Below are 16,324 nucleotides of genomic sequence, written 5' to 3' on the forward strand. Positions count from 1 at the left end.
CATTCCCTTTTCCCATCCACCCGGTGCAGGCAAGGGGATTGCTGTGTGACAGGCTTGTTTGTCAAGCCTTTCTTGGACGAATCACAGAGGTACAGTCATATCCTGACCTGTCTGTCATGTCTGTGTGTCTGTCCTGTAGGTACTTCAGTGATGCAGGTGACAGCAACAGATGCTGATGACCCCACCTACGGCAACAGTGCCAGACTGGTGTATAGCATACTGCAAGGGCAACCATATTTCTCTGTGGAGCCTCAGACAGGTGAGACTGAAAACAGAACTCCGCCTTGGGTCTACAATCAAATACAGCCCTTATGTAGTATTACACAAAAAGAACTACATTACACAAATGTAAGTTTACAAGATCAGGACACGGCCCCTCCCTAAACTGCATCCAGCAAATAAACAATAAAAAGCACAATTCTTTACAATAAATTACGTAAATGTCATGTGTGAATCTTATGTTTAAGAAATAATAATTGTGCATAGTGGCAGATTCCAGCATTGTAAACTACAAGCTTGCTAGGTCTGGCAGGCACCTCTTTGCTGAGGCCAAACCACTGGGTTCCACAATATTTTTACCTTTTCCCACTATTAATACAAAAAGCTAAGGATTCGGTGCTGCCTGGATTGTGTAATGCTATGTCTTTTACACTGAAATTGGTGAGGAAAAGAAGGCACTGCTGTAAAAAGAGGTCCCCAGAGGACATTTGCTCTGGTCTCTGCCGAACCAAGGCCTAATATTTGGGTTTGCATTATGAGAAGAAATTGGATGTGAGGAGAGAGGTTAGGGCAGACAGGGAGCTATGTTGGGCCCAACAGAGTGAAGAAGAACAGGAAAAGAGAGGTTAGGGTAGAGGAGGAGAAAGAAATTGGTTTGGAGAGAGCGAGTTCATGGAAAGAGAGTGGTTAGGACACAGAGAGGGAGAGAGATTTGGGCAAAGTAAATCTGTCTAATCAAACCAGTGTTGGGTATTTGACTGGCTCAAATCCATAGCTCACATTTCTAATTGGTTTGGAGATTATCAGCTTTTCATGCTTTCCTGTGCACAGACACACACACACACACACACACACACACACACACACACACACACACACACAAAGAGTTGGCATAATATGACAGTAGAAAGCCTCAACTCCCTGACACTGCAGCTAGACATGTGGAAAAAGAAAGAGCAAGATGGATCAAGAGTAGTGGTTGATGAATTAAACAGAAAGAAAAGATTACTGGGGCTTGAAATAGAGAAAAATAGGGCTTCACAGATGTTTAACTGAAGTTCGTATTTATAAATACGAAATAAAACATCTTTAAATAAATGATACATACTCCTAGAAAAGTAAATTACACTAACTTTTGGCTTCCCGAAAGGTTCTGTTTTTCCAAGCAGGTGAGAGAGAATGTTTTCAAAATATTAAATAATTCTAAGGCACTATAAATCTCTAGATGCCACAGGAACATTCTCAAACCTTGAAAAAATAAATAATATGTACATAACAAACATCAGTATCATTCAGAGCACAATAAAGAATCACTGCACATTATCTATTACTGTGCAAAAAGCAGTTAGATTAGTAAGTCTACTATATTAACAGATGATCTAAGCTGCTGTGCTATGTGTGTTAAATGCACACCACTCTTCTCTCAATTTGAAGATACTTTGTGTATTGATCCTGCTGCTATGTGATGATCACTGATTTAATAACATCAAAGAAAAAAGCAGCTACACTGCATTTGTTTGGTCAGTGTCAGACAGTCTGAAAGTGTGATGCTTAATACAAATGTGTGACAGCACCACAACTGTGTTTCTTGTTGGAATTACATATTTTGGGCAGACAGTAAAACAAAACCACAGGTACATTATGTGTACAACACAGTTTTTGCACACAAATACATGTACACATAGGTATAAAGGTTGCAACAAGGTATAAAAGGCAACCTGAGCAATAACTGGAATTTAAAAACTGTCCATTCAGGTATAATTCGCACTGCCTTGCCAAACATGGACCGTGAGGCACGTCAGGAGTATGATGTTGTCATTCAGGCCAAAGACATGGGTGGCCACATGGGTGGGCTGTCGGGAACTACCGAGGTCAAAATCACCCTTACAGATGTCAACGACAACCCTCCGAAGTTCCCACAGAGTGAGTACAAACACCTCCTAACGTTTTTTTTTCCATTGTATGTTATTGTATTGTCTGCCACACACAAACATGCATCAGTCTGTGTGTACTGTAAAACTAGAGAACATGTTGCAAGACATCAATACATGGAAATCAGTGCAGGAGACATTAAAGATAACGCAGAATAATTATTAAAGGTTTTTTGATGGTCCCCTGCAATGCCTCTAGACATGTGTGTGTATGTTTGTGTGTGTTAAAGAATCTTCTTGGGACACGTTGAATTACCGATGTGCTGAGCAAAAAAGTAGTGAAAATTTAGCCTAGATTTGTCAAGAACTGTAGATATGACGTTTTCAAAGTGAAGGACAAAAAACACTTTTTTGGGGGGGGGGGGTAATATTATTTGAAAAAGTACGGTCTGTAGTAAATCCCAATCTTAACAACAATCAAACAAATGGTAGTTGATAGATTGTTAAAGTTAAAGAAGCAATCATCAGGATGGAAGATCCTTCCTTTCTTTGCGTGTTTGTGTCTTAATAATATTAATATTCCAAAATCCAGTATAGGGTTAAATCTGCAGAGCTAAAGATTCACTATCTCTGGTTCTTTGGTTTACAGGAACAATCTAAACCACAGTGATTTGTACCAGTGTACAAATCAATCTCCACTCTACCTAGACATCCAGAAACCCCCTTTGACTTAATTTTCCCTGCTATGTTTCTTACTGCCTCGTTTTTCTGTTCTCCCTCAATCTCACCTCCTTCCCCTCCTGTAGCTCTGAGGAGAGGAACTTCTGGCAGAGACTCAGCTGTGCAGGATCAGGGATGGTTGGAAGAAGGGAAAGGGAAAAATGAGAGAGCAGTGCTCAAGATTTAGCCTGTGGAGAGGCTGAATAGGTGAGAAAAAATAGAGAAATACAAGCAAAAGCAGTAAGGGTGAGAATGTAAAAGACAGGGAGATGCAGAGAAAGAATAAAACGCAATCCTTTAGTCAAATGCACAACTTTGTGAGGGAACGTAAAAGGAATTTTGGTTTTACATAATATATAGAGTAAAGTTAAAGGCGGGCTGGTGGCCCAGTGCCAGAGCATTGGGTTTTGATGCAGAAGGCCACAGGCTTGTATCCCACACCGCCAGTTGTGGCCCCGCCCATGCTCAGTGACAACATTAGGAACTAGAGTAAAATTTAATGGAACTGTTCAGAAGTACACCATTACCAAAACAATAATGTTTAGCTTTGATTTCCACATTCAAAATTGTTTTACCAATATGTTTCTTATGGGAATTGCATAATGCCATCAGAAAGCAGCTTTTATAACAACATATGATCAAGCGTAACTGTTTGCAGAGTATGTCCTTGCATTACTTCTACATATCAGCTATACATCAATGGCAGTTTACATCTGTGTGATACAAGACAGCACAGTGAACGGCAGTATGTTGTGGTAGTAGGTCTGCTTACAAAAAAGTGAAAGCAGCACAAACACCTGCAAGTCTCCCAGATGGTGTGAATGAGGACAGTGATTACTTATTTAGTAGTTAGGCAGAGTGGGAGAGCACAGAAAGAGAGGAAAAAATGGGAAATGAGATAAAGTCAAGAAAGAAAAACAGAGTCAAAGCAAGAGGCAGAGAGAAGGCAAAAATAAAACAGATGCAAAAAGAGGAAAAACAACTAAAGAGATAAAAACCGACAGAAAAGATATGGCACAGTGTGACTCTGTTTCGTGTGTTCCAGCAGCTTTTCAGTTTCCATTTAAGTTGTATGTTTTTTTCCCCTTTCACAGTAAGTCTTGATCTCTCGGTTTCTCTCTATTTCTCACAGTCTTTATGTCCCTGTAATTTTCTCCCTTTCACTTCATTATCGAGCATCTTTCATTTGCCACCATAAAAACCCATCACAGAACAGACAGGAGGAGGAGCAGCCGGAAAACAACGGCAGATAACTAGCGTTAGTTCTACAACTTCAGTTCTTTAGATGGACATCACAGAGAGAGTTTAGTTACATGTTAATGCTGTTAATAAACGATGTCAGCTACAGTTCTATAAAGCTCTTGCTCTCTCTCTCATTCCTATTTAAACACGAACAATGCAGAAAGCTGGAGATAAAAGATATTAAAAGCTGTGCAGGATAGTGTTTTGGTCAATATCTGGAGGCTTTCTATTTGTACATTGCATTTACCTCCTGAGTTCAAGATTGCTATACTAGAATTAGTCTATTATCATCTGTCAGTGAAAACCGCCTGACATACCTTAAAATATGATTTTTTCTGTATCACTGCAGAGATCAATCAATCCTCAAATTTATTTAAATGGCTTTTTCACCAGCATTAGGAAGAAAAACAACACTTAAAATTTAAATTAAGGGAACATTAATCAAAACTGAAAGTAATTATGTAAGTTAAAGAGACATTCACATATTAAACCTTGATAAGTATGTAAAATGTATTTAAATTGCACCTTTCTAGAACAGGTGTCGCAAAGTGCTTCACTGTAATAGACAAGAAACTGAATAATATTAAAATAATAAATAATAATACTAAAACAGGCAAAAGACACACAAGTAAAGAATAACAGGGTACGGGTAGAAACTGTCACTGCTCAATCGCCAGTGTAAATGTCAAAAGAGAACATCAACAACTATGAGGATTATTTTTTGGTAAGAGGACTATGTTCACACTTGAATTATGCCTTCCCTGTCTGCAGGGAATACAGGTATGTCGGTAGCCTATTAATGTTAATGTGAGGAGAACTCGGGTCATGTTATAAATTGCTTTGCTAGCCACAAGTTGCATCTCAACCATTGGTATTGACAGAGTCAATTGTTGCAAGTCACAAACAATGACAGTGACATTACCATTTTAGGATGTGGGCATTTTGAGAACATGTCAATATGAAATTAGCAACAAAAACTATATATAATCTTTATACAGATATGAATGCCTGTCTTTAAAATGCTCAGCCAAGGTAAAGGGTGTTTACAGTCATGATTTCCAAATATTGTTGTTGACTTTTTATCATGACATACATAGTGTAAACATGTCTTTCTTGTACAGAATGTGGTACAAATACAACTGGGGTGTAGTACATGCTGTCCTGTAAACTAACAATATGCTTCTATATTTTAAGGGCAGCACAGCATCAAACTGTGAGAAAATTACAGCATGGTTCATCTGTGAATTCAGTGCTTCACAATCTTCATAAAAATAAACATGTTCTTTGGGCTTTTTCAGCATGTTTTCTTTGAATATAAAAATTTACAGTAGGCTCATTAAAGATATCCACTTAGTCTTGCTAGCCATAAAGTGACAGTCAGAGCACTAGTCCAAACCCAAAACAGCATTTAAGAGCACACGACAGCACAATGAACAAAACAACTATTCAGTGTATTCTCAATGTTCAATACTGTCTATCTGATAATACCACCAAAGTCACTAATATAAGGTAAAATAAAATTAGACAATTAGACATGCAAGTTCTAATTGTTCTTATTTCCGTAAATAAATTCAATGACTGAGGTCATTACACAGTCTGTATTTATGAGGCTATTTATTGGTGTTTATGTGTAACGTTTCCTGATTTTATTCGCTGCTTCTTCCAAGACTGGACATCTGAGTCAACAGCAACAGTGCAGCATTTGTAGTTGAGTAATCATAGCAACTACTAGCTTTGTCATGTGCTCACTTTTCCACAGAGTAACTGACAAAAATAACCAAATGTCTTTGTTCCAGAAAAGGTAAAAAGAATGAATGATTTACAAGTGCATGACATTTTTTGAAATCTCAAACTCGCATTTGCTTCCACAGTGGTCCTTGAATATACATATACTGTATGTGCCGTGCTTCATTTCCGCCTGCAGCCAGGTGTGCCAGGCTGCCTGTGTGTTCTGTCTTACAATGCTTAACTCAGCTGCCAGGAGCCACTGAAGTTAAGCTACTTAGCAAAAGCAAGAATAGAACGACAGAAAAAGAGAGGTAGCAAAAGGGCAAGGGGAGGGAAGGGATGAAATGAGCTTTTAGCCAGAATAGGCAGGCAGGCGAGACAGAGAAAGAAGTAGAGAAGAGAAGAAATAGGTGAGAGAAATAGGGCGGAGAGAGGGAGGATAGGTGAGGATGACTGGAAAGGTTTGGAAAGATGGTGTAAGAACAAGAGAAGAAGATAATAAGAGAAAAAGATAATGAGAGATGAAGATAGATAACAAGTAAAACAAGATGACGGGAAAGGATGGAGAGAAGGGATGTGGTGAGGATCGATGGAGATGTGAATGACAAAAAATTAGAGAGCTGGAGGGTGGCGGGGGGGGAATGGACAAAACCCTGTGAATTACACTTCTCTTCCACTTGCTCAAAAGCCACATGACCAAATGAATTTCATGATTCACAGGATTGTCACACCTGGACGAGCAGGATAAACATGCTAATGTTGCATGAAGCATGAAATTATAATTTCAATCTCGGCTCAATGTCTGAATCGTAGAGTATGAGGAGGAGAAGATGAAGGAAGGAGGGACTGCGGAAGTATAGACAAGAATGGGAAGCTGCAGAGAAGGTGCATAAGGAGAGTGGAAGAAAAAGATGACAGATTTGGGAAAACAGTACAGATAGAATGACAGTATGAGAGGAAAGAAGGATTTTGTGGAAGAAACTAAACAAAGACAAGACAGATAAAACGAAGTCAGAAGAAAATATTAAGGGAGGAGTGAGGTGATAGGCAGAAAGAGAATGTGAGAAATGGTCGAAGGATAACAGGAGAGAAATTAGACATATGGTCCTACTGCTCTCATTCTGCAAGCCAGGTGTCTGCTCCCTCAGACACACACACACCTGACACCATAGGGGATATTACAATCCTCTGGGCCATGTGAGACAGATGGTATAGTTCATGTTAGTCCCTCTCTGCCCTCTAAAACTGACCCTGCCTCAAATCGTAAACACAGTGGCAGCCAGCCAGGAATTCTCTAAAGACAATCTAAAGAGTGTGGAACACCAAAGCAAGGTGTGACCAAAAGCCACCCAAAGCCAAGCAAAGTCACTGCGTTTATTTTTCTTCCAGGTGTGTATCCAATGTCTATATCAGAGGACAAAGTGCCAGGAGAGGAGGTGGGTCGTCTTAAGGCTAAAGACCCTGACCTTGGAGACAACGGACTAGTCAACTACCGCTTAATAGATGGAGATGGATTAAGCATGTTTGAACTGAGCACTGACTCTGAAACCAGAGAGGCTGTTATCAAACTGAAAAAGGTAATAAAAAAGGAGACATGCTTTTTTGTTGATTTGGCAGCAACAAAAACTAAATGTGAACACACCTGATATATTGTGTTTTGAGTCAAAATCAAAAATGTTTTATCTAGCAACATTATTGATGATTTACAGTTGTGTTTCTTGACACCTAGCAAATATTTGGCTAATCATCATCTTCATCAATGTCTGTTTTTGGTCTTCTCAGGGAAACACGTGTATTATACAATACCAGTTTACTAAACTGAGATTTTTAACTAAAACTGCTGCTTTCTATAGCTATGCTATGAGAGCAATGAGTAAATGGAAACAGAAGATTTGAGAGTCTGGTAGACAAAGACCGAGCTGAAAGCTGCAATAAAAGCTGAGTGGAGCTGCAGATTAATGTAATAACGGACAACAAGTTCATCACTCCATCCTACCCTTTTAAATTAGCTTCACAACTAGTTAGTTTGACACTTAAAAATCAGAGCTGACCAGAATGGTTATATTTAAAGCTAACAGTTTTTGGAAACAACAAGATTCATAATAAAAGGGGAAATTAATAGAGGTATTGTTTTTTTTTTTTTAATTTGTCGTGTTCAATTTAATGCAGTAAGTTGTGGCAGTTTTAAGTATAGAACCTTAGTATAACAAAGTGTTGTTAGCTGATAGTTGCTGCTCAGACTCCAAGCTCTTATGGAAACACTGTGTGCGTCATCTACCACTTTTCAATAGACCAGCAAAGAAATGCATTTAGGACAGCACTTCTTCTGTGAACAAAGCTGTTCAGTACAAGCTCCGTATTTGTCTGGATTTAATATGCTTGGAAAAGAAAGAAAAGGAGAAAGAACGAAAAAAGGAAAATATGAAGCAGCAAAGAAGAAAAGGTTTTGCTGTGCTGTGTGTTCCTTTTTTTGGTGGCCCTCACAGTTTCTTATTGTGTTTGATATGAACACTGCCTTTCAGTGCATTAACTTTCATGCTTCCCTAGGCCAGAGAGCTCATCTTCTGCCCTGTGACTGTAATGCATAAGAGCACAAATGCTTGCTCGCACACACACACACACACACACACACACACACATTATAGCTTTCAGTGATCCAAGTCTGCACACGCAATTACGTTTTCTCACTCTGTGTCTCAGTCTCCCTCTCTCTATCACATGTGCACGCAGACTTATATTTTCACAAATACACACAGTCAAATACACAGAAACATTACACAATTTTTTTCTCTCCCCAAATATCCTACACACACACACACACACACACACACACACACACACACACACACACACACACACACGTGTAGCTGCAGGTCAGGATTATGAGCTGAATGTTCCAGTGAGCTGTAGTAGCCTGCTTTTCCCTCCTGTGGTGTGCGACCCCAGAGTTTCTCAGTTAAAAAAATAAGTTAAAAAAATGTTTTTAGCCATGCTATCATTGTGAGGGAGTAAATAAGAATATAATATACACCAAAATCTGTTTTTAAAAGGCAGCTTTTTCCCTTCTGTTTTAGATGGTTAGAAACAGACCCACAGAATTGCACAGAGGTGGATAGTTTTATTTTTTTTCCCCGTAGAACAAATTTCCAAACCATGTCATTATACACTGAAATACTTGGCTTTTAAATATGTAATTATATGCTTAAAAGTATGATGGCATTCAGGGCAAGTTGTGTTTCCTGCCCAGACAGCAACAATGTTGCCCAAAAGAGCTGCCAGCCTTAACCTACAGCTTGTTTTTACTGATGCAGTGGGAAAATCTCTGTCTGAATCAATCGATATGAGTCTGTTTCATACTTTTTCCCACAACTGTCTGCATGAGCAATTTATCTGGAGCTCTGTTTAGGAGCATGGCATTAAGACTGCTGAGTTTAGGGGCTCTCTTCCCACTGGTGTCCTGAGAACCAGCAGGTAAAAGAGTGACTGATACAGATTAATGATCCCTCTGGTGTTTCAACAACTATAATTTGTGCGTCCTGGAGAAAGCCAGTTAACCTGCAGATCAGTTATCAGACTTCGAACTGTGCTGTGCAGTGGCAGTGGTTGCACAGGACAGCTCTCAGGGGGCAATCTGTAAATCAGGCTGGATTTGAGAAAGAAACGACATAAAGATCAAATCTTTTATTTCCCTGATGTTCCATGTCCCCGTTTAAAAAAGAGACATGGAACAGCTGAAATGGCTACATTCCTTGAGAGGATTTGCCTAAAAGGTTTTTAGAAACCACTGACTAAATGTATTCATTAGCGGTGAAAAACATCCAAGTACATTTTTTTTTAAGGTATGGTACAGTTTTCCTGTTACTTCATACTCCAACTTTGGTCTTACCTGAATGTATTTATTTCATAAATACAGTCACTGTATTTATTAAGTATAAGTCTCATTATTAAAACAGAAAACAGTATAGTCATAAAATCCTATTAATCCCCAGTGGGAACTCCACAAGATATCTAAAGCACATTAAGTAACTCAGATTATAATTACTTTGATTCAAACCATCCAATCATTCAAACAGCTTTTTTCATTAACATAAACTCCATTGTTGCTAGCTGCGATATTAGATGAATTGACACTCAATAATAATAACTCAATAATGGGCCATTCTGCATTGTGTATTTTTACTTTTAATCTTAGTCAACCTAGTGCTAACCTAGCACTAGGTTGACTGAGTCAATCCCTCTTCCACCTGCTTCACCCTATCAAGCACTGCACTGCTCCTCAGGTACAGTGTTATTCATAATCCTATTACTATAAATAAGAACTAGGGTTGTCATTCGATGTTAATCAATTTAATCATGATTGATTGCAGACTGTCCGTAGTCAATCGAGATTCATCACAAATTATTTGCTAGACAGAATCTGCTGTAAGGGGACATAACACACCACCCACGGTCAAACAAGACAGACAAACAGCGAAGAAATTGCATCAGAGATGCCACAACTATAACTTCACATCTGTTAATCTTACTCAGTGCACTCAGTGAGAGCAAATTCAATGGTGAAAATCAGTCAGCATTGCTCAGAGTCACTCACACATTTAAACTCTGCACATACTATATGAGGCAACAGGTCATCATAACAGAACCTGCATAAACAGCATCAAAACTAAACATTCGCTGCATGCTTTTTTTTTTCTACACTGTGGTCCTGCTACGTCTTTGACCATTGATACTGATGAGCTAAACAGTAGTCAAACTAAGTGTAGAAGGTGTTTGGCGTGGGCGCGCACACACTCAAGAGCATCTCAATCTAAATGAAGGCACATTCACAGACATTGAGCTTCTCTGGTGTAGCCTTGATCATTGTAAATAACTCTCTTTTTGGTAACAATCTGAACCATTCCAAAATAGGTAACATTTAGTTAACCCTCTGGAGTCTATGGTATATCTGTTCGTCTTTGAATACTTTGGATTTTATTTTATTAGTTTACCTGAAAATTGTTTAGCAGGGAAATAGTTGGTATCCTTTTTTTCACAACCATTTTTTTTCACCTGTGTGACTTTACAGTTATTTTCTCACAGAAAATGTTGTATTTTATAACATATTCATGTTCAAGCAAACACAAATGTTTACACACATGAACCATTTATCATAACTCTGGCTTTCTTAGGCCTATTGACAACATTCGACACAAAAAAAAAACAAGCATCTGTAGCGCTTTGTCTACCTGCTACATTATCTTAAATAGCGTGTAATTTGGATTAAACTCTTGTGATTTGCCAAAAAAGTCGCAAAAGCAGCAATAATATTGAACAACTTCAACAAATAACAGTAATGAACAATAAAATTACCTATTCAGAATGGTTTTAATAAACTATAATAAAATTTTAAAACACTATAAGTACCTATACTTATATATTAATGATATATTAATATATACTATTATTATTAATAAAGTTAAAAATAATAATGTGTGTGAGCAGGCAGTGAGAGATGAACGCACAAAGCATCCACACTCTTGTGCCTCTCAACTTGATTAGACCATATCAATTCAGATGTGTGTACCTTTATGTGTATGAACAATGTTGAGTGCGAGAGTGATTGCATCTTAATATGACTCTGGGGAAATCAGGACCTTTTTCTCCCCTGAAGACTGTGCCACACAAAACCCAAACATCCACATTCACACACGACATTCACTCAAAAAAAATGCACATGAAGACTTGAACCTAAAGACACGTTGAAATCAGCATCAAGAGTAGCCTTCGCTAATCTCTATTCTCACACTCTCCTTCACACCACACACACATGCACATTCTTACACACACACATGCACACAGGGGGATGAGCTTTAATCAGCTATTCTCTTTCAACTGTGTCCTGACGAAAGCAGTCCACAGAATATTAAGGAGCTGCTTTTGAGTGAAACAGAGGAAGGGGTGGAGGGTGGGGTGGGGTTTGTTATTGTTTTGAATATTATAATATCACACTGATTACGCAAAGCTGGAGAGACTGAAGAGGGAGTAAATCTATAAACAGTAAGAAATATAGGAGGTGAATAAAACAGAAGAGATCCAGAGAGAGAGAGAGAGAAAGAGAGAGAGAGATACAGAGAGAGAGAGAGAGAGAGAAATAGAGAGATCCAGAGAGAGAGAGAGAGAGAGAGATCCAGAGAGAGAGAGAGAGAGAGAGAGAGAGAGAAAGAGAGAGATCCAGAGAGAGAGAGAGAGAGATCCAGAGAGAGAGAGAGAGAGAGATCCAGAGAGAGAGAGAGAGAGAGAGAGAGAGAAGAGAGAGATCCAGAGAGAGAGAGAGAGAGATCCAGAGAGAGAGAGAGAGAGAGATCCAGAGAGAGAGAGAGAGAGAGAGAGAGAGAGAGAGAGAGAGAGAGAGAGAGAGAGAGAGAGAGAGAGAGAGAGAATAATAAAAAACTGAATATGAAAGAACTGGGTCACATCTGTCTTATTAGCAATATACTGGTGATCAACACGTTAAACACCTACACTGATACCACAGAGCTGGATGCTCCTGCAACTGGCTAAGTAGCGAGCAATCTTTTGAAAGGAAAAGTCACTCAAGGTTTGATTCATCTGGCAACACCAACACCCTATGAAATGATTCTGATAGATTGAATAGCTGCCACAAGCTATTTTTAAAGGCATTACTATCATACAATTATGACTGGTGTAAGAGGAGGGAAAGGAGGGATCTCTGTCCAAAACAAATTATTGGTATCAGTGCAGATCCAGATTTTCATTAAAGTATCTAGTAAAAAAGTAAATTAAAAACAAAAAATAAAAAAACAGCAGAGCCATTTACCTTCATCTGAAAAGAGGGATTCGGGCCAGTTCTTTTTCTTTTTAGCCCATGTAAGGCATGTCTGACATTGTCAATGGATCGGGAGTGTCTTGATACTAGGAATGAACAATGGAAGCCCCTTTTCCTTAAAATGTCTGTGTAGGGTGGCTCTTGATGCGCTGACTGTGATGCTCTGACTTGAAGAAGTGGAGTGGGGCTGCATCAAGTTCTTAAATTAGTTCTGTTTAAAAATCTAAAGCCTGTGGTCATCCCTGTTACTTGTGTACCTTTTTCTACCACACTTTTCCCTTCCAGTCAACTTTCTACAAAAATGCTTCCATACAGAACTCTGCTATCAGCCAGCCCCTTTTGCTTACCTTACTTGTGTGAAGTGTCAATGACTATCTTCTAAAACAACAAGTCAGCAGACATCCCCATGATTTTAGATGCATATGATGAACTACTCATCGAGATACACAGTGTTTATACAGTATACAAAGTAATTTATCCAAACTTGAAATTAAATACTCTTGTTACAAGATAATAGAAATTAGATTTTCATGAGCTGTATTCCATAATCATAACAATTCAAACAAAAAAGGCTAATTTTACATGTAATAAATAAAGTATAAATGGGAGTTTCACTTTTTTTAATTAAACAATGAAAAAAAGAACTTTTACAACATTCTAACTAACAGAGATGCCCTAGTACTTTCACATTCAGCTAGCAGCCTCCCATTTTTAGTTATTACTAACACAGCCCTTACTGGTTAAAATGACAAAGATCTCAAACAGCATCTCGTGTCATTAGCCATCACTAATGAACGTCAATTGTGTGTTAACTTATTGGTTAAACTGCTCTAATGCAAAGGTTGTTTGTGTTTGAGATCACTGTACAGACAGAAGTGCTTCTGTAGCTCCAGAAAACCCAGCGGAGGGATACATCTTGAATGTAGGGGATCCCATCATATCAGTTAGCACTTCAAACAGGGTTTTTGAGCCTTGTCTTCTACCACTAGGATTTCATTAAGTGATGGCAACCTTGAGATGAAAAGATCAAACTTAGTCCTGGGACTCTGTCAGTTCAACATCCCATTAAAAGCAGAAGAAATGGTAGCGTTGGAAAGTGGTTGCTATCTGGGTTCATAATACAGCAATGATACCAAAAAGAGAGTTATTTACAATAATCAAGGCTACAGCAGAGATGCAAATGAGTGCAAGTGGCAGCCAAGTGCTGCTGGCAAGCAGAAGTCCTCATAATCATAGCAGAGAGAATCTCTAGGGAGTTATAGCTTTTATGCAATAAGCGCCAATACATTTGTTGACATAAAGGTTTTCCCAGCAGTAGTATACACTCAGTTCATAAGAATGGAAGATGGGAGAAGAAGAACAATTTATAAGACGCATGGAACAAAGTAAACTGTTGAGGGTCGTTGCTTTGAAATAACCAATTCATTATAACTGAATTCAAATGTGATGTAAGAAAGATGTGTGATGTTTTCAGTTTTGCCATAGGACAACAGAACATAAAGCCCAAGCTTGAGTTAATTCAATATCGAGGCCATTACAAACAAATGGGTTTCTTCAAATATAAAGTAAATGTACTGAAGCTCAGATCAGTAAAAGTGAATTTAATCTCAGGGTTAAATAGTGATATTAAAAATATCTGCCAAGGACTTTAAATGATAATGTATTTGCAATTTGTCTTTTTTAATAAGAAGGTACAAGATGACTAGCTAAATAGCAAAATTAAAAAAGGCTGGTATGACTGTAAGTAGAATGTTGTTTTTGTGATCAGGGATTTAAATGTCATTTGCCACCTTGTGACCCAAAGCAATCTCTACTTGCTTTTATCATGCGGTGTCCCAAAATCCCAAACCTAATCCCGGCTCATTAAAAATCAGACTAGTATTGTTTTCATCTGATGATGAAAACACCCCTATAGAAACAACCAAATTATTCATTTTGGTCCCTAAATAATCATACATCATGTTATATCATGCAATACAAACTATCTTGATATTAAAGGCAGTATTTAGGTTAGGCCATGGTTTTGTTGACAGTAGTGGTAATAGTTGGACTGCTGCTGTCAATATAACTGACAATGTCCCCATTTTCATACATGCAGCAACAGCTCCCCCTACCAGAAGACAAGGATACAGCACTTATTCCTTAATGCATTTCAAAGCCAATACAACCTCTGCACTCAATAAATTTTTTCAGCATTTAGTTGTAATTACAAAGTGAAAACACAATATACCAGTTGAATGTGTACTTACAGTTAAAATCAATGATAGTTGTACTTCTCAAATGAAAACCTAATAAGTGATATGAACGCACTCTCGCGCTCTCTTTCAGCCAGTGGACTTCGAAACTAAACGAACATACACTTTGAAAGTTGAAGGATCCAACCTTCACCTGGACCCTCAATTTCTCGCTTGGGGGCCTTATAAGGATGAAGCCACAATTAAGGTATTTATGTACAATATTAAAATGTGTAGAATTATGGAATGCATGCTTAGATGTGTGTTTAGTGCAAGAGCACCAGTTTGTGTGCATTAATGCACATGACTGAAAAATGTATGCTTGTCTGTGTAGATATCAGTGGAGGATGCAGATGAGCCTCCTGTGTTTGTAGCTCCCAGTTACACTTTTGAGGTAGAAGAGAATGCGCCTGAAGGCACTCTGGTGGGACGAGTCCATGCCAAGGACACTGATGTTGCGAACAATCCTGTCAGGTAACAGAATTACGCCAAGTATACAAGTACACATTTACTAACACTGGATTGTAGCGGTGGTGGAATTTCAATTTTTATACTAGTATAACAACTCTAGGAACAGAAAATGTAACTACTAAACAGTGTTCCCTGAGATACACTGAACAAATGCTACAACTCATATAAACTTAACTTTACACTCTAATGGAGAAACAGAAACAATGTGGATAAATCACAAAATAATTACAATAATCGCAAAAACACAGCGAGTCATATGCAACACCTTAATGCTTAATAGTAATTGTTTTTATTCTGTGTAGGTACATGATACCTCGGTACACAGATGTAGAGCAGTTCTTTAGTATAAACTCAGAGGATGGCATGATTACCACAACAAGACCACTGGACAGAGAAGCACAGGCCTGGCATAATATTTCTGTGTCAGCGACAGAGATAGGTATGTATGTACACACGTATACACACTGCCGAAAGAGTTTAAGATAGTTTGCATTCAGTCTGGTATGTGTTGGCATTTGTGTCTCTCACTAGTTCTCTAACCAATTCAACCTTCAAATACACACATGCTTCTAATCATCACCATATAAGATAAGTACATGGACATCCTACCGTTTAGTTGTCAAACTCGTGCTGTAATGTGAAATTACACAATGGCTATAACTACGCAAGCACAGTTTTACTCATATTTCTAGCCATTCAATGAGAGCAGTTAGTCTGCTGGTGTTTGGTCTTGGCTGTGTGATTTGTGCTGCTGATACAGGATGGAGAAAAAAAAATCAGTCAAAAATGATCAAACAGATGGAAAAATCCCAGATAGCCACCAGGCAGTACATTATTTGGCATTTGAAGTCCAGCCTGTCATTCTGCTGTGCTGGTCTATGACAACTTGAGTACAGACTAAAATTTAATTCAAGCTGATTTAATTTTTTTCCAATTAATACAACTACAGTTCACATGTTTGTAATGAAAATCGAAGACAAATGGCATAAACTCTGGTAGAGTATACGCATATT

At 38.4% G+C, this 16,324-nt stretch overlaps 1 protein-coding gene across 6 annotated transcripts in view; it reads left to right on the plus strand.

Moving 5' to 3' along the window:
• The window catches only part of cdh11 (cadherin 11, type 2, OB-cadherin (osteoblast)), an 82,204-nt gene that overhangs the window by 58,256 nt on the left and 7,624 nt on the right, over positions 1-16,324 (plus strand). For all 6 annotated transcript variants that reach the window (XM_067512712.1, XM_067512702.1, XM_067512734.1 and 3 more), the window contains 6 exons: positions 140-259; positions 1,975-2,142; positions 7,170-7,357; positions 14,935-15,048; positions 15,175-15,314; positions 15,614-15,750. In XM_067512712.1, coding sequence (XP_067368813.1) covers positions 140-259; positions 1,975-2,142; positions 7,170-7,357; positions 14,935-15,048; positions 15,175-15,314; positions 15,614-15,750 — 867 coding nt within the window. The remainder of the gene's footprint in view (positions 1-139; positions 260-1,974; positions 2,143-7,169; positions 7,358-14,934; positions 15,049-15,174; positions 15,315-15,613; positions 15,751-16,324) is intronic.

The sequence above is a fragment of the Channa argus genome, chromosome 1 (genome assembly GCF_033026475.1).
Source record: "Channa argus isolate prfri chromosome 1, Channa argus male v1.0, whole genome shotgun sequence".
Taxonomy (NCBI): domain Eukaryota; kingdom Metazoa; phylum Chordata; class Actinopteri; order Anabantiformes; family Channidae; genus Channa; species Channa argus.